Source organism: Cnephaeus nilssonii (genome assembly GCF_951640355.1).
Source record: "Cnephaeus nilssonii genome assembly, chromosome: 12".
NCBI classification, from domain to species: domain Eukaryota; kingdom Metazoa; phylum Chordata; class Mammalia; order Chiroptera; family Vespertilionidae; genus Cnephaeus; species Cnephaeus nilssonii.
This window is the reverse complement of record NC_137083.1, coordinates 39,233,536-39,252,880: the sequence shown is the minus strand read 5'-3', so window position 1 is coordinate 39,252,880 and position 19,345 is coordinate 39,233,536. Positions and strand designations below refer to the sequence as shown.

The following is a 19,345-nucleotide window of genomic DNA, read 5'->3' as shown; positions in this document are numbered from 1 at the left end:
GGCCTGGTCCCCCCAACTGCTCTCCCCTGCAGGCCTGGGTCCCCCCCAACTCCCCTTCCCTGCAGGCCCGGTCGCCCCCAAATTCCCTCCTCTGCTGGCCTGGTCACCCCTAACTGCCCTCCCCTGCAGGCTTGATCACCCCCAACTGCCCTCCCTTGAAGGCCTGGTCCCTCCCAACTGTCCTCCCCTGCTGGCTTGATCGCCCCCAACTGCCCTCCCTTGCAGGCCTGGTCCCTCCCAACTGCCCTCCCCTGCTGGCCATCTTGTGGTGGCCATCGTGTGTCCACATGGGGCAGCCATCTTTGACCACATGGGGGCAGCCATCTTGTGTGTTAGAGTGATAGTCAATTTGCATGTTACTCTTTTATGGTGCACAGGTGGGGGCCAGCTGGTTTGCCCTGAAGGGTATTCCAGATCAGGATGGAGGTTCCTTGGGGCATGGGGTGGCCTGGGCAAGGGGCCTGTAGTGGTTTGCAGGCTGGCCACACCCCCTGGCAACCCAAGCGGAGGCCCTGGTATCTGGGATTTATTTATCTTCTATGATTGAAACTTTGTAGCCTTGAGTGGAGGCCTGGATCAGCCAACGTGTACAGAAAGCTTGGCTTTCTCCATTGCCGGGGAAACCCAAGCCTCCTGCTCTCTCCGTGGCCGCAGCCATCTTGGTTGGGTTAATTTGCATACTTGCTCCTGATTGACTGGTGGGTGTGGCTTGTGGGTGTAGTGGAGTGATGGTTAATTTGCATATTATTATTTTATTAGATAGGATTCTTGCCTTATTCTGTTCATGGGGAGCATAGACTGAACAATGACAATTAAGTTTGTGGATCAAGGAGAAATCTCTCTGTATAAAAGCCTAAGTGACTGAACGACGCTCAATGCTGGACCTGTCCCCTGGTGGTCAGTGCACTCCCATAGCGGGAGTGCCGCTCAGCCAGCTGACTGACTGGTGCCAGAGGCAGGGCTCATGGCTGGCAAGCACCACTTGGAACTGACTGGGCGCGAGCCCACGGCAGGCACAGAGGGGTTGGGATGAGCGGGAGCAGCAGGCAGGAGTGGCAGGCAACGTTGGACTGCCTGTTTCGGCCTGATATCCACAGGCCACGCCAAGGGACCCCACCAGTGCACGGATCCATGCACCGGGCCTCTAGTATTACAATAAGAATACTATACAGATACAATCAGAAGACAATTAAAAGGGACAATTATTTAAGCACTATACATTAGAGGACTTTTCTTGATGGTTAGTAGTTTCAGGAAATACGTCCCTTCCAAAGAAAATGTCAAATTAAAATTCTACATTTCTGATTGCTATGCTAACCGTTAGAAGTGTATGTGAGCTCAGAAGTTTCTGACTTGATTAAGATTTTAACAATGAAATGTTTTGAGGTAAATCGAGTTAACATATTCCCTCTGGATGTAAAGCCTATGATTGATTAGTGAGTCTGTAGGCCATGCTTATAGCTTGGATTGGTCCTATATTCAGTCCTCCTCAGTTTCAGCTTGCTAAGAGCAAAGCAAAACCCATACACATATGTGAATATAGACAGAGAGAGGTAGCATCTGTTTATCAGCAATTTTGATACTGATTAACATTGAACAACAAGGCTGATTACCCTTATCTCCTTCACATTTGGTGTTAGTTGAAGGCTGCCCACTGATTTTTCTCTCCAATTATATCTCCCTTCCACCATTCAGACTCACCATTGTGTGTGTGTGTGTGTGTGTGTGTGTGTGTGCACATGCGCACTAAAGTATAATATTTTAAGTGTCATTGCTGAAATATGTTAGCTTGGAGCAACTTCACCCATTAACACTTCAACCTGTATTAGTTTATCAGATTTCTTTCAGAGAGCTGGGTCCTAGGTGACTTGATACTGGTAACAGTAATAATTCAATGGGGGATAGATACCAGAAAAGTCAGCAGCATGGAGGAGGAAGGTATATCCACATGGAGACCATGAGCTCCCATTGGGCCCCACAAAGGACAAGATGTTGACTGAGTGGTGCACATATGGAGGGGAAATGCAGAGGCCAAACTTTGCCTTCTTGTGACCAAGCACAGTGCCTTGCACATAACCCATCTTCAGTAAATAATGGTTGAATCAAATTACTTTTGCCCTGGGGTATATTTGTCTAGAATAAAGTTGAGATTTAATGTTAATATATTTTAGTTAATTGCCCTAACCAGTTTGGCTCATTGGCTAGAGCATCGGCCTGCGGACTGAAGGGTCCCAGGTTCGATTCCAGTCAAGGGCATGTACCTTGGTTGCGGGCACATCCCCAGTAGGGGGTGTGCAGGAGGCAGCTGATCAATGTTTCTCTCTCATTGATGTTTCTAACTCTCTATCCCTCTCCCTTCCTTTCTATAAAAAATCAATAAAATATGTTTAAAAGTAAATATATTTTAGTTATTGAAAAGATCAGGTTTCTTAAAGCAACATGATTTTCTGTTTTAAATTTGTACATTTTATACCAGAAAAAAATCATTTTTAAGGAAAAACAGTTTGAATATAAAACATAAATAATTATTCCATTGTTAAGACAGTTCCTAGTATAGCCATTAAATAACACATCTGCTGCAAGGATATATATATATATATATATATATATATATATATATATATATTACCAATCAATATGCACAGCTCTGATTAGAGGAGGTAAAAGATATATATCTCCTTCAAATGGTGAATTAGACCCAGTAAATGTACATTTTATTTTGACAGATTTTGTAATTATGAAAGCTTCAAGTAGCCCTCTTTTAAAAAAATACTTTAAAATGTAATTCTTATCTCACCTCTCTGTATGTTATGGTGACTGTTGATTTCAGGACAAAAAGTGCATTAAGAGCATCTTTTTCCAGTGCTAGTATCATTATTGCTCCACAAAACATTTTCTCTCAAGGCTTGCTGAAGAAGAAATTTTAACAAGCATTTTTTCCATGCTTTTTCTTCTATCCAGGATTTGTTCACATCTGTGGTTTTCAAAGTAAGCCCATAAATGCTACAGTATTTTTACAAAGTATAACCAGAAGATAATTCATAACCCAGGTGTCTTGGTTTAAGCCTCACTCTATTGTTAATTTTTTTCATTGTTCAGATGCACTAATGTATTAAAAAATCATGTCCACACAATAATGAGGGTTTTTAAAAGTTAAAAAAATACATAAGTTATCACCAAACTTACTATAAGATTTAGATTAACCTTTTCCTTTTCATTTCCAGGGCTACAGCAACACACAGGGGCCAGATTATCTTCAAAGATGCTTTAGCCCAGCAGTTGTGTGAACAAGGAGGTAAGAATCTTTTACTTCTCCGTATTCATTGTGTCAAAATTATTTATGGTAGGTCCTACGTTCTATGTGCTAAGTAAGTATTTCATTAATAGTGCTTGATCATGATGCTTTAGAATTACTGACTCCTTCATACCATAATAATTATTTAGTAATTATTAATAAAGATCTATAGACTTTTGAAAATATTAAGTGTGAACTAAAAAAAAGAAAAAATTATTTTCCTTTCATAATTATTTTCTAATGAATTACAGTCAGTAATTATGCTTTATGATTGCCTCACATACATCCCAGCTCTCACCCATACCAAACTCTAACAGGTGCACATACATGTGTACACACATGCACATGTGCACATACATGCACACACATGCATACTCATGTACACTGAAGGGTGAAACCAGGACCCATGCCCTCACACAAAATTGATCCCTCTACCTCTTGAGCTTCCACCTGACTCTGTGTCTTCATGTAGCATTTCCCACTTCACATGTATTTTCTTCTGAAAAGTGATGGATGCCACCTTTGAGAGACCGAGCTCAAGTACAGGAACCAAGCCTCCGTGCTCTTTGGTTCCCCAGGACCTGGCATCGTACCTGACATGTGACAGCCACTCAGAAAATGTTGATAGAGTAAATACAAGTATTTCTCAGCCACACATTTCTTTCTGTATTTAAGCATCTTGACAATGGATATATCTGAGCCAGTTTTTATAAATTTCATGCCCTTTTCACCATCAGCTTAAGCATATTACCATTTTTTTGGCTTACAGATTTATATTTTGGGGAAATTTATTAATTTAGGAATTACATTATTGAGTTTAAAGGAAATTTCTACCCACTATCTCTCTGCTAAAGAAAATCTAATGGATTTAGAGAAAAAATGAGGAAAATTTTATTGGTTTTGGAAAAGCATTAGAAGATACCATTTATTATTTGTAGTAATATATGCATCATCAATATGGCTTTATCTAAGCAATATGATACTTGATGGTTATTACTGGCAAACTGCTGCTACTTTACATACATGGCTCTTGAATGAGAAAGCCCTATTCTAATTATAGTTTCAAATACATCATCAGTGTTCTTGGGTTAAACAGATATTAGTCTGTAACTTTTGAGAATGAAAAAATGTGATTGCCTTCATAGTAGGCTTGAGAAATCTATCACAATGTAAATATGTTTCAGACTATGAAAATGTTCACATTATTAAAAATATAGAACACCATATAGGAGTGAACATAATACTCTAAAAACTGCATAGTACCAGGAAAACATGTCTAATTGTATTAACACTTATACCTAAAAGCTGTTTTTTTTTAAGCCTGGGATTTTAAAAATCTTTTATAATGTAAATGAATAGTTGGGAATGGGATACATAGGGCGGGTGAAAGTAGATTTACAGTTTTATGTATTGAGAATAATACAATAATTAATAAATAATAATACAAGAATAAACTCTGTTTTATGTACTCACAACTGTAAACCTACTTGTGTCCCACCCTGTAAAGACTGAGGATGAGGAATAATATTTGAATTTATGCTCTGATCTTAGAACCATGCAGTCCTTATCTGCAGATTAGTGATGAAGCCAATAAAGTTAACATGACAAAATATACACTATAGTCATAAGTGGCCAGAGTAGAATCCAAAAGTCTGGACTCACAGCCCAGTGTTGGCTTCATTATGCCAAGTAGATTCTTAAATTAAAAATAAATAAATAAACATTAAACTCTCAGAAACCACAACCCCAATAAACAAGGTCATCACTACTGCCTTCATCCTGGAACAGCTAGGAGAGAATACACACTTTTTGGAGCCCTGGTAAAACAAAAGTCACAAGTATAGGGCTGATGTGGGTGTATCAGCATGGCCACTGCTGGTCCAACAGCGCACACACATCATGGTGGAGCGGGGGCAGAGAGAATAATGGTGTGCATGTATATTTGCTGGCCGGGGAGCTTCTTGGCATTCCCTCTTCAAACACATACATCGATTATTTAGCAAGGCCAGATGGCAGGCTTAAACAGCTGACAGCAGTCATGCCCTATAGTGCCCCCAAAGAGTGTATGCCATTTATAAGCCATGCTGGAATTCTCTGTTGTTGGGATGATGGAAGTGGATATAACCAAAGGCAAATGTTTTATGTCAGGAGGAAAGGGGTCAGGCTTACAGCTGGAGCAGAAAACCTTGGCTGCTTTCTGCCGGCTCAGCAGTGCTTCTGCTGTTCATCACCCTGAGTGGTAGAAAGTGTGGCTGTGTTCTCTAAGGGCCTTAGGGTCACGGTGGTGGGCAGTGTATTTCTGCCATTCAGACTCCAAAGTCTTTGGAATTTTTTAATCCTTCTGTGCTAAGAATTGGTGACATTCTATTTAAACTGAGATGGAGGGAGATAAAAAGTTCAGTAAGCAAGTCCATAGAGTGAATGAGGTGTTAAAACTACCTCGATATTTTTCAGCACTTCAAGAATACCTATTAATGTGAGCTGATTGATAAGTTAACTAGCTTGGTTTTGGTGATTATTTCACAATGTCATATACCTTAAGTATATACAATTTTTATTTGTTAGTTATGCCTCAGTGAAGCTGGGTGGAAAATAGCTTTTATACTCAACTATTATATGAATTGTAGATCAGATCTACCCAAATTTTCCCTTAACCATCCTTGGTTATTCAGTAGTTTATCTGACTAAATGTCTTTCCACTACCCTAAAATGCATTTTTTTAAAATTAATTCACACTAAACATGTCAGAATTGACTAATAGTCAGAATTAGATTTTACCATAGCTACTTTAATGGTTGAAGTGGAAACAATAATGAATGATATGTTTCACTTGAATTTGTCCAATGTTAAAACTTTTGCTAGTCAAAGTCATCTGTTTTTCCCAGGCTGTTTTGTAGTTTACAATCCAGTTTAGCAGTTATACTACTTTGCTGACATCCCTGCACATTGTAATGTACAAACAAAGGGAGCTGAGTTAGGAGGCTCAGATAAAACCATCCAGGAACCTTGCTTCAAGTTCTCACAAACTACCCAACAGGGGAAAGAACTGGGGCCCTCCTAGGGCAGTGGCTGGCAAAGTGTCCCCAAGAGATCCTTTCAGCAGACGAGATTAAGGGGAATGACAAAGAGGCTACTCCCCAGGGCCACACTAAAATGTCTTACTATACTGGCTTTAGGTGGGTCTGACTACTTTTTTTAAATTTTCTAAAGATCAGTGTTTTGGACTGGTGCTGTTTTCCCCAAGATGACTGAACATATATTTAAACAGCTTGCTTTTCAATCTTCGGAGCTATATACATTTCCACTTGACAGCTTTATCTAGTCCAAAGTCAAAACATCAAGATTTATGCCTGAGAAGAATTTGACATTGAGTGGTTTTGGATGCGCATAGAAGTATGTTTTCTACTCAAGCTGCTATGTAATCTGCTGAATTCCCCCATATTTTGAAGGACAAAGTCTAAGTTTGGAAGGGCGGCAAAGCTGTGGTTAAACACTTTTCATTACGATTCTGTTTTGGCTTGTGAAATATTACTTCATGAAACCTATTAATCTGACCTTATTTTTATACTTGAAGATTCAGTTGTTCAATGTAATACAGATTTTCACATTGGTGTTCTTAAGAGTTAGAACTCATTAATATTAATTAATACATATTGTGCTGTGTCCCCAGGGGGCATATGTGGACCTCTGTACCGGATGTATGAGAGTTGTGTGGCAGTTTCACATATTTTTCTTAAATATCTTATAGATATTTTAGTCCAAACCTAGGAGAGAAACTCCAAAACACATTTATAGAAAAATATAAACTCAATGGACTGGAAGTCGTGCCATCTCCTCTGAGGACTTGCTCAACAGTTTGTCCTCCCTTTTCCAAATCATCAGCTTCTTCCTTTACACCATCCCCTGCTCAGAGAGTCAGTAATGCAAGGTGGTTAACAACATGGGGTTTGGAAGTATCTACATTTGGGTTCAAACTTCTGTTCTGGAATTCTCTAGCTGTGTAATCTCAATTATTTTACTGCAAAATAGGGAAAATAACAGTACCTACCTTTTTGGTTGTCTCATATAATTTTCAAGAACCCAGCACAATATTCTGTGCCCAGAAGGAACATAGTAAAGTTTTGAGGATTAAAGGCAATAATGACATGCATAGGATGTTAGCTAGCAAATAAATACCTTATAAATATTAGCTGTCATTATTATTATTATTAGGCACTTACATTTGGATGTCACTTACATACCTTGAACTCAATATATTCAAAACTGAATTTGACTTTTCCCCAAATTTGGACCCTTTTATTACAGTTCTGGTTAGTGACTAAATGGAGACTTAGATAAACATTACTTTTCCTTCCATCCATCTCTATACCCAATGTGTCTAAGACTAATTTATCTCCCTTTATCTTCTTAACATCTCTTACCATCACTGCTCTTTCCACACCTACAGCATTTCTCTGTTTCAGGCCTGCCACATGTCTGTCAAAGTGTTCTCAAACACAAACCTCATTTTTTAGCTGCCAGCCTCGTTTGCCCTGTATAGCCTAGCTTTCAGGGCTACCCATGAGCTGATGCTGCTTCTCTCTCTCCAACTTCACCTCTGCGTTTAGGCTCTCTCCACGCTGCCCACTCTCACCTAGCACTGAAATCTCTACTTCAGCTGTAATAAGCACTGATTTCATCAAACATGCCATCCCCTCCCCTATCTCTGTGGCTTATCTGTAGCTTATATATGCCAGTTCCCTTCCCTGGAATACCCTTCTCATCACCTCTTCCTGTGTCTTACCCATGAAATTGTATTCATCCTTAAAGATCCAGCTCAAGTCTCTCCTCCTCTACCATCGTTATTTTTATCAATATTCCACCTATACTTTCTAATTGAATTTAGTTGACCATATTGCATTGTCATATGTTAACTTCTACATGTATTTCCTACTGTATTTTGAACCCTTTGATCCAGCAAAGATTGGATTATTTTTATATTCCCACAGCCAGCCAGGCACAGTGCCTAGCACTCAAATATTGGTTGTTGAGGGAATGAGTGAACCACGTACAGCAGGTGTACCTTTCCAGAATTGTCTAATTACTATTATTTTTTTATTTTTAAATTATTATTTTGTTGTTGTTGTTAATCCTCACCCGAGGATATTTTTTCATTGTAATTTAGGGAGAATGGAAAAGAGAAGGAAAAACAGAGAGAAATATCAATGTGAGAGAAACACATCGATGGTTGCCTCCTGCACAAGCCCTGACTGGGGCCCGGGCTGGGGAGGAGCCCGCAACCTAGGTATGTGCCCTTGACCAGAATCAAACCCGGACCCTTTGGTCCACAGGCCGACGCTCTATCCACTGAGCCAAACAGGCTAGGGCTCTATTATTTCTCTAATTGCTAGCCAACCTACACCTCCTGCACACCCAGAACTGTTTTTACAATTGCATTTAGTCATTATGTACTTTTCCCTTCTCCACTGATGGACTTTATTAGGAATAGCCCTACAAAATACATAGTTAGATGTTATTTCAAATGATGTTTATTGCATTGCTCAGTGTCCCCTTTCTAAGAAACCACAGGAGAAACTTTTTCCAAGTCTCTGTACCTGAAATAGCTGCCTTTTTTCCTGAGCAATATGTGTTCTTTCATGTTACAAACTCTTCGATTCCTGTAAGCTTCAGGACCAAACTGAAGATGTCGCCGCATTCATGTTGCATACTTATCTCAACTGGATGCATTTTTTTTCTGACCCTCATTTGTCATCTTCTTTAATTTTTCTACTTTATGGTCTTGTTCAATTGTCTGCCTTTTTTTTTTGTTAGCTGCCTCATATCTATTTTAGAACAAGACAAATTGTACAATTTATTCTTACGTACGTAAAAGAAAGTGGAAAGTAGGGTAAGATGAAGATGATAACATGTGTACCAGTGACTAAGAGAGGAAGGAACAGAGGAGAACACTGGAACATTAGAATTGTCTAACAACCATGATTCTAGATATAATGTCTTGCTGAGGTTATTAGTACCCAATCAACTAACCTTTTTTTGAGCAACTATGTGTTAGGCATAGGGGTACAGAGGTATACAAAATGGAGTCTCTACTCACAGGAACTCACAATCTAATCAACTTTAATTTCCACTCTGGCCTTTAGGATTGAGACATAGAGAGGATACATTTCCCAAAAGGGACCTCCTCCCCAGCCAACAGGAAATGAACTCTTATAGAGCATAAACTAAGCTTTCATGGCAAATGCCTCAATCTACAGGTGGCTTAAATGTCTAGAAGAACATTGCGCAGTCATAAACCAGTCGGGAGGTAGGTGGTCCAGGGGTGGAGTGGGTCTACTGTGTACAGCATTTAGCCTCCATCTGCAGGGGCCACGCTGGCTACTCCGGCACTCACAGGATCCTGCAACAGGAAGCATGCCCGTGGGTCATCTCCTCACCTTCTTATGGACAGGACTTAATTCCTCTGTCACAGGAAGTTGCAGAGGACACAGAATATTCTAACTGGGGTCCCCAGTCCAGTTAAAATAAAGAAGGGGAGAATAGGTATCGGTAGACCTCTAGCAAATTTCTGCTATCATTAGCAACAAGGTTTCTTCTTGTAGTAGTAGTGTTGTTGTTGTTGTTGTTGTTGTTATTTGATGATGATAATCTTGATTTTCCTTCCCATCTCTGAATGTTATTTAAAAGCCATGTATATATGCTTAGGCTATAGTTCAATTTATAGCTGCACACTCCCTCTCCTCTGCTTCATCTGTGAACTTCATCTCTTCAAATTCTCAGAGGTCTAAGATTGAAAAAAGATTGCTATACAGTAATATTTTTTAAAATAACAATTCACCAGCAAGTCAGATGGTATATTTTGTTTTCTGATTTTCTCACTAAAAACTTTTACTTATATCATAGGCAAATTTTTGAAATATGTATGGATGTCTCCTCAGAAAAGATAAGGGCATGCGCATAGCAAAAAAATCATAGGCTTTAGTGTTTAAAATCTCATTATTGACAGCTCATAAAAGAATAAGTCTTATCTGAAAGAGTTCACTGTTCCCATTTGTAGATTATAAAGATATATTTTAGTTTTGCTCCTATTTCATTTATTTTATAAGGCGAGAGATGATAAGTTTTTATGTGACACAAATCAAATTGAGATGGGAAATAGGGGAGGACGGGAAGAGGAAAAATACTTCCTAATATTGCTGGTTCTGTGTATAATTTAGCTGTCTTTAAATATTAAGTAATCTTTTATACTGAACAGAAGTATATTCCAGAACACAGGGAGAACTATTTTCACTCTAAATTTATAACATTTTTAGAAGCTTAATTATCATACTTGAAGGTCAAATGGTGTTTTATTGCAATAAAATACAAAAAGTAATAAAGAAATTATTCCTGGGGAGATGAAAATCTAGGTTCATAGCTCATTAAATGGTAACTTCACGGGCCATGTCTAATTTGTCATATTTATCTGTGGAAGTTTTATACATTTGAATTTCAAATTAGGTGAAGAGATACCTGAGGCAAAACTACCTAGGGTCTTTGAATGCTAAAACGATTCAGGAGATATAATTCCCATCACATAATACCTTTATTTGTGAGAAGTGTCTGTCATTATACATACATACATATATACATATATATGTATGTATGATGCTTGTCTGGCTCAAAGCCTTCTCTTTTTTATTTTAAGTAATCAATAATATTAACACAAAGCTCATTAACCACTTCCTTAACTCATTTTTTAGGTACCCCTTTTTATTTTTCTGCCCAGCATATAGAAATCTCCATTCTTTGTACTGAATAAATTGTTAAACAAGTTGGCTGAAATATGTTTTGGAGTTACATGATTACTTAAAAGCTTTCTTCCAAAATAAGTCCATTAAAAGAAAAATACTTTCATCAAAAGAACAACCTTTGGGGGAATTAAACATGACTACATTCTTTCTAATGTGACCTCATGATCTTCAGGAACAACACTTAGTTTTTGCCCACTGAGTATGATGTTGGCTGTAGGTTTGTTATATTTGGCCTTTATTAGGTTGAGGTATGCTTCCTCTATTCCCACTTTGCTGAGTGTTTTTATCATAAACGGATGCTGGATTTTATCAAATGCTTTTTGATAAGCATTTGATAAAATCTATTGATATGATCATGTGATTTTTATCCTTCATTTTGTTTATGTGGTGTATCACATGTATTGATTTCTGAATATTGTACCAACCTTGCATCCCAGAATAAATCCCACTTGATCTTGTATATAATCTTTTTACTGTATCGCTGGATCAGGTTTGCTAATATTTTATTGAAGATTTTAGTATCTAAGTTCATCAGGATTATTGGCCTATAATTTTCTTTGTAGTGTCTTTATCTGGTTTTGGAATTAGGATAATGCTGGCCTCATAAAATGAGCTTGGAAGTCTTCCCTCCACTTGAATTGTTTTGATTAGTTTGAGGAGGTAGGTGGTGGTCCTTTGAATGTTTGCTAAAATTCGCCTGTGAAGCCATTTGGTCCAGGAATTTTGTTCGCTGGGAGTTTTTGATTACTGCTTCGATTTAATTAGTTGCAATTGATCTATTCAGATTTTTTGATTCAGTTTTGGAAGATTGTATGTTTCTAGGAATTTATCCATTTTGGCCAGATTGTCCAATTTGTTGCATATGGCTGTTCATAGTATTTTCTTATAATCCTTTGTATTTCTGTGATACAGTGTGCAGATGATGCTTTGTTGAGTTGTACACTTGAAACCTGTGTGGTTTTGTGAACCAGTGTGTTCCCAATAAATTCAATTTAAAAATAAATAAAGATAATGTGATCTCATGAGATGCTAGTGAGCTCAACTTCTGAAAGAGCATAAACACAGAAATGCTTTTTCAAAAATGAAGTTTTTCTTTACTTTCAGCATGTAATTTGTCTCTTGGACAAATTGAATTGATGATAGGAAGAATTTAATATTGAGAAACCATATAATGATCCATGTTTATGATATTTACTAAAAAACACCCAAAGATTTAAACTATAATAATAAAAGTATAATATGCAAATCGACCAAATGACTGAACAGTGGAATGACTGTCCAGATGACCTTCCAGACAAAGCCAGGGCTGCAGGGCCGAGGCAGCCGAGGCTGCGAAGGCCTACTCTTGCATGAATTTTGTGCATCGGGCCTCTAGCCTATTATAAAGTGATTAAGAAAAGCACAACTGTGAGCTTCAGGATCCAAATGAAATCATAGAAGATATTATGGAATTGGAAGTGTTTGTTTCCTATTTCAATTTACCGAAATTTTCAGATCTTTAATTTATATCTGCAAACTTCAGGTAGTGTTTTCTTGCCAATGTCATACAAATTATTAACTACATATAGCCTGTGAGATGCTCTAGATCAAGCATGTCTAACTCGCAGCTGCGGGCCATGGGCCCACAACGAATATTTTTGCAGCCCAGCCAATATAATAGTATGTAAGAAACGTTTTAATAAAAATTTTGTAACTTAATTTTTACAATATCCTGTTATACATAATCCTATATAATAAAGAGGTAATATACAAATTGACCCTCAAACGCTCACAAGATGGCTGCCTATGACTAGGCCGGCAGGGGGGTTAGTGAGGGACGACCAAACGACTGAACAAGCAGGCTGCGTGGGGTAACCAGGCTGGTGGGGGGGGGGGGCTGTGAGGGGCGACCAGGCCAGCAGGGGAGGAAGTTGGAGGCAACCAGGCCAGCAGAGGGGTGCAGTTGGGGGAGATTAGGCTGGCAGGGGGCAGTGAGGGGCGACTAGGCTGGCAGGGGGGCAGTTGGGGGCAACGAGGCCAGCGGGGGGGGGGGCAGTTAGGGATGACCAGGCCGGCAGAGGGGGGCAGTTGGGGGCGATCAGGCCAGCAGAGGGGACAGTAAGGGGTGACCAGGCAGGCAGGCAGGTGAGTGATTAGGAGCCAGTGGTCCAGGATTGTGAGAGGGATGTCCGACTGCCTAAACTGGCAGTTGGATATCCCCCAAGGGGTCCCAGGTTGGAGAGGGTGCAGGCTGGGCTGAGGGGACTCCCGCCCCCCATGCACGAATTTCATGCACCAGGCCTCTAGTTATTAATAACGAACTACAATGTTCTCTAATGACTGATTACTATAATCGTGTTGCATTTGTTTCCCTTACGCGCCTTAAGCGCAGGCGCACCATTTCTCTCCACTAATGCTAGCAGCAAATATTTTAGCAACTGATTGCCACGTCATTAGGCTTGTACTGACTTGTTTGGTGTGCACAACAAGAATATTTCGCTTTCGGAGATTAAGAAAAATAGGTTTATTTGCGTTATGCTTATTAATTTTTACAGTTATTCAGTGTCTGGTAAGTTAATGTTCAAGAAAAAATATTAATTTTTATTAAAATGTTCTATTATTTTATGTTAACGGTTACTCATTTATTTCAACCCTTTGTATTCATAATGTCTTTATTGAAATAAACCTATGTTTCTATGAAAATTGAAGCTTTTGTTTTTTACAGCCCACATGAACTAAAAACCTTATTTATTTGGCCCGTATTAGCCTTTGAGTTTGACATGCTTGCTCTAGATCCATGGTTGGCAAACTGCGGCTCGCGAGCCACATGCGGCTCTTTGGCCCCTTGAGTGTGGCTCTTCCACAAAATACCACGGCCTGGGCGAGTCTATTTTGAAGAAGTGGCATTAGAAGAAGTTTCAGTTTAAAAAATTAGGCTCTCAAAAGAAATTTCAATCGTTGTACTGTTGATATTTGGCTCTGTTGACTAATGAGTTTGCTGACCACTGCTCTAGATGATAGAAAAAATATAATTAGTGAATGAAAGGTAATGTTCACTGAGTAACTCTGATGACAAACAATGATAGATATTTAACATTAGTTAGGTTTAAAAGTTGGAAAGGGATTGGTAAGTAGTTATCCTCTCTAATAAAATAGTAATATGCAAATTAACCATCACTCCGCTACATAAGCCACACCCACCAGCCAAGCCACACCCACCAGCCAAGCCACGCCCACCAGCCAATCAGGGCGAGTATGCAAATTAACCCCCAGCCAAGATGGCTACAGCCACAGAGAGCAAGGTTTCCCAGGTAACAGAGCAAGCCAAGCTTTCCATAGCCGTTGGAGGCCTAAGCCTCCACTCAAGCTACAAAGTTTCAATTATAGAAGGTAAACAAATTCAAACAAATGGCGGCAGAACGGAGCTTGAGAGAGCAGGCCAAGGTTGCCGGCGGCAACAGGGGAAGCAAAGCTTTCTGCACACCCTGGCCGGGCCCACCCGCTTAAGGCTACAAAGTTTCAATTGTTGAAGGTGAATTAACTGCCACAGAAATGGCTGCCGGAGCCCCAGGCTTGGCTCCACTCCAGGCTACAAAGTTTCAATTGTAGAAGGAAAATAAATTCCAGATACCAGGGCCTCCCCTTGGGTTGCCAGGGGGCGTGGCTGGCCTGCAAACCACCACAGGCCCCTCGCTCAGGCCGCCCCACACCCCAAGGGAACCCCCACCCTTATCTGTGACACCCTTCAGGGCAAACCAGCTGGCCCCCAACCGTGCACCAGGCCTCTATCCTATCTAATAAAAGAATAATATACAGATTGATCAGCACTGCAACACACAATATAGCTGCCCCCATGTGGTCAAAGATCCTGCCCCCATGTGGACACAAGATGGCCACCACAAGATGTCCAGCAGGAGAGGGCAGTTGGGAGGCACCCGGCCTGCAAGGGAGGGCAGTTGTGAGGGACCAGGCCTGCAAGGGAGGGCAGTTGAGAGGGACCAGGCTTGCAAGGGAGGGCAGTTGGAGGTAATCCACCCTGCAGGAGAGGGCAGTTAGGGGTACCAGGCTGGCAGAGGAGGGAAGTTGGGGGCAAACAGGCTGGCAGGGGAGCAGTTAAGCATCAACCAGGCTGGCAGCAGAGTGGTTAGGGGGTGATCAGGCTGGCAGGCAGAAGCAGTTAGGGGCAATCAGGAAGGCAGGCAGGCAAGCAGTTGGGAGCCAGCAGATCTGGATTGTGAGAGGGATGTCCGACTGCCCGTTTAGGCCCGATCCCACCAGGATCGGGCCTAAACGGGCAGTCGGACATCCCTCCAGGAGTCCCAGATTGGAGAGGGTACAGGCTGGGCTGAGGGACAACCCCCCGCCGTGCATGAATTTCATGCACCGGGCTTCTAGTCTATAATAATAAAAGTGTAATATGCTAATTAGACCAGATAGCCGAACGACCTTCTGGACGTCCTTCCAGACCACCTTCCGGACGAAGCTGGGGCTGTGAGGGCTGAGCCCCTTGCACAGATTTTGTGCATCGGGCCTCTAGTTTTCATATAATGGTGGTCAGATTAACTCACACTGACTGGAAAAAAATGAGCTATTAAAAAATATCTTAAACTACCCACCCACCCCCCAAATAAAGATATTCCTTAGAAAGGGACCTGCAACTCTTGTGTCTCTAGAACCAGGACCAATACATGCGTGTTAACATATATGGGCAAAGTGCTTTTTTCCATTTTCTCAAGTGTCAGCACATTCTTTTTCTACTGTTATTTTAAACAAGTAACTACTATCCTTGTTTAACGAGACTAAGAAGCATGTTTTTCTTAGAAAATGTTGCTACTGAATCTATTTGTTTTCATGTTAGGCCTACTTAGTCTTGTGATGTGAATTGCTTGTCTTCATGTGAATTGGATCTCCTTACAATTGTTTCACATAATAATCATTCGCCTTCACTACTCCTGGCATACTTGTCTTTATCAAATCTACATTAGTATGGATTTCTTGTATTTAGTCAAAGCAGTTTCAGTCTTTTTCTTATGATAACTCATGGAGTTTAGTAATTGCAAGAATAGCAGAGCTGAATAAAAAGGAAGCTCTACAAGGGATATATTTTTTAAAACAAATTTTGAAGTATCTTATAAAACCGGTGATTCAGATTTCTTTTATTTTCAAATATATTAGCTTATCAATTTAAAAAACAAATTTACATATTCAATAAAATTTTAGTAAAATTATATACCTAATCTTCAGGTATTAACACTTAATTGTTCCATAGCATCTAGGAAAATGTTTGGCTATGCAAACATCGAGAATATCACTGAAGCACTTCAATATTGATCTACAGCTTTGTATTCTGGACAATTTGAATGATAATAACTAAGTTTTAAAGGTCTTTGGCTTTTTCAACTAAAAACACGTTAAAGTATGCCAGGCCTTCATTAATAATCCTTTGCTGGAAACAGGGTTTTAAAAAATATGGCAGCTGTATTGAGGTTCTATCATGATTCCTATATTCTGTTGCTTGCTTATTCTTTCTTAAAGTAGAATCTTCATTTTAACTGGCCTGGTTAGCATTTCATATTTCATCTGTGGTTCTAAGTTGATTCCTTTTGTTGACATTTGGCATATTACTCAAGTTATCAAGATACAATTAAGTTCAATTTCCAGTTCAGTCAAGTTACTTGAACCTGATCAAGCTTTAAAAAGGACATAGTTTCTGTGAATCTCAATAACCTTAAATTTGTGAGGGAAGATTACAGAGCTGTGTGCTTATTTTGAGTACAATCTAGAGTTCATTGAAATACAGTCATTTCCCCTTCATGTGTTCTATTAACACAGATAGTGATGCTGTCATCTTGCCTAGGATAAATGACACATTAGTAGATCTTCAGAACTATACGTTGGATTTATTTATGCATTGCCAGTGTTCAGGGATCTCCTTGGAGTGGTCCATGAAATCCAACTGCAGGATATGGTATATCACGATCATTGTACTTTAATTTAAAAACACCATTGGCAGTATGGCTGCTAACCATTGTACTGCTTATAAGAGTTTACAGCTTAGTGGTAGGAACTTCATGTTAAGCTGAATTGCCTCAACATTTATGGTAAGAAAAATGATTTACTAAGTAATCAGGTGTTTGTATATACCAAAGTGAACTCCTGGTATTCTTCTCAGGATGAATTTTTTTCCATAGTGTATCTGATACATTTATTCATTTTTGTAAATCTAGGAATATCCAAATTTGTTAACAGTTCTGTGTTAGGGTATAAAGTAAGTTCCTCATAGCGTAAAGTTCTGTCCAGCATTTATGTATAGTCTTACAGGTCTTATCAGTGAAGCTAAATAAGGACCATTTAATGAAGATTCTCCCACAGTGATCCCTCTGGATAGAGGACCACTCCAGGCTATCTCTTTCCCTCTCTCCAACTCAGTCTCCTCGGACAACTGGCAGGGCCCCTACCCACAGTACATCCTCCCGTGTATAACCATGGTCAGTCATCTGACCTGGTTTTTTATCACAATGAAGAGACACCTAGAAGAAAGCAAGAATGTCTTTTAGTCTTCTTTTAAAGGTGTGTCTATCCTATTTTCTTCAAAGCCAAAGCCTACTCCTTTAAGAACATTTTTGTGCTCTCATTCTCAGAACCAAACTTCTCAGTATAGGCCACTTGGCAACTTTTAAGTGCTAGCTAGAGTTGATTTATGCAATTTCAGTTTCAAAGGAGCTGGGAAGTTGGACCTAGGTGGGTGGTGGGGTGGGAGAACTCCTTAAAGAATCATAGAATCAGCAACAGACCAACAAAATAAAAACATTCAAGCAATCTAGAAAGATGAGTCAGAACTAGTTCAATGGCAAAGGAGCAGAAAATGTATACTTGGAGGATGCCAGTGGGTATTACTTGGAAGGTTGACAAATTAGGACCTCTCTGATGTATACATTTTATATTTAATAAAGGAAAAGACCTTTCTTCCAGATTTACATAATTCAGGAATTTAGTAATTCATCCATGTTAGTAGTATGAGGCAAAGCAGGTACTATCCAAATGGGAATGTAATAAATGATGTTGAACTATATTATACTTCTTCAGGCTATTTATTCTAATTCCGTGATATATTACCCTGATAAATGTGAAAAAGATGAACTTCCTACAAGCTTAGAAAGTTTGGTTTTACTACATAAAACTAGATTGATACAGTCACTTGGTGAAAGATGATTGAAATAAGTGTCTCAAGCCTAGTACTTGACTAGATTTTGAATCATGCATGGTAAGTATTTTTCAAGGAAATTTGTATATTTCCTTTTACAAATTTAATGTGTACTAAGTATGTTCCCTTTTTTTGAGGAAATAATGTTTAATTATATCAGACAGTGGATATTTTTGTTAAAAATATTGAATTGAGCGCTGGCCAGTTTCAATTAGTGGTTAAAGCATTGGCTCATAGCCCTAGCTGGTTTGGCTCAGTGGATAGAGCGTCGGCCTGCAGACTGAAAGGTCCCAGGTTCGATTCTGGTCCCAGGTTGCGGGCTCGATCCCCAGTGTGGGGCGTGCAGGAGGCAGCCAATCAATTATTCTCTCTCATTACTGATGTTTCTATCTCTTTCTCCCTCTCCCTTTCTGAAATCAATAAAAAATATATTTAAAAGAAAAAAAAAAGCATTGGCTCATAGACAAAGGGGTCTCAGGTTTGATTCCCAGTCAAGGGCAAGTACCTTGGTTGCAGGTTCCCCATCCCCAGTAGGGGCGCATGTGGGAGGCAACCAATTGATGTGTCTCTCACATCGATGTTTCTTTCTCTCTCTGTCTCTCCCCCTCCTCCATCCTCCATCCCTTCCATTCTCTCTAAAAATCAATGAAAAACATATCTTCGGGTGAGGGTTAAAGAAAAAGAAAAAAATATGTTGAATTGAATTTTCCTAACTAGTGATTTAAAATATTATTTAAATTTTTTTAGTTCAATTAAATCCAGGTGGACACTTACTAGGTGTTTAAACTACCCAGACTACTTATACTGAAGGACTATTTGATAAAATTCTGAGTATATTTTGACATATTTCAAAGGTTTGGATCTTCAATTATTTATTTTCCAAAATATCATAAAATATATGATCACTAAGAAGGGAGCTTTCAATTTCATTCAGTGTTTATTGAGAATCTAGTACCATCTTAGCCTGGTGTCTTGTGTGGACATATTTTCTTCTTTTGAGGAATTTGTTTCTTCTTCAGAGAAAAGACATATAGTACTTAATACAGAGAACAGTTCCGCATGCTATAAAATAAGGGA

General features: G+C 39.4%; 1 protein-coding gene across 1 annotated transcript in view; it reads left to right on the top strand.

The window, feature by feature from the left end:
• RELN (reelin) overlaps positions 1-19,345 on the top strand; it is a 449,067-nt gene that overhangs the window by 165,735 nt on the left and 263,987 nt on the right. The window contains exon 4 of the mRNA XM_079785901.1: positions 3,225-3,295. Within this exon, the coding sequence (XP_079642027.1) occupies positions 3,225-3,295 (71 nt within the window). The remainder of the gene's footprint in view (positions 1-3,224; positions 3,296-19,345) is intronic.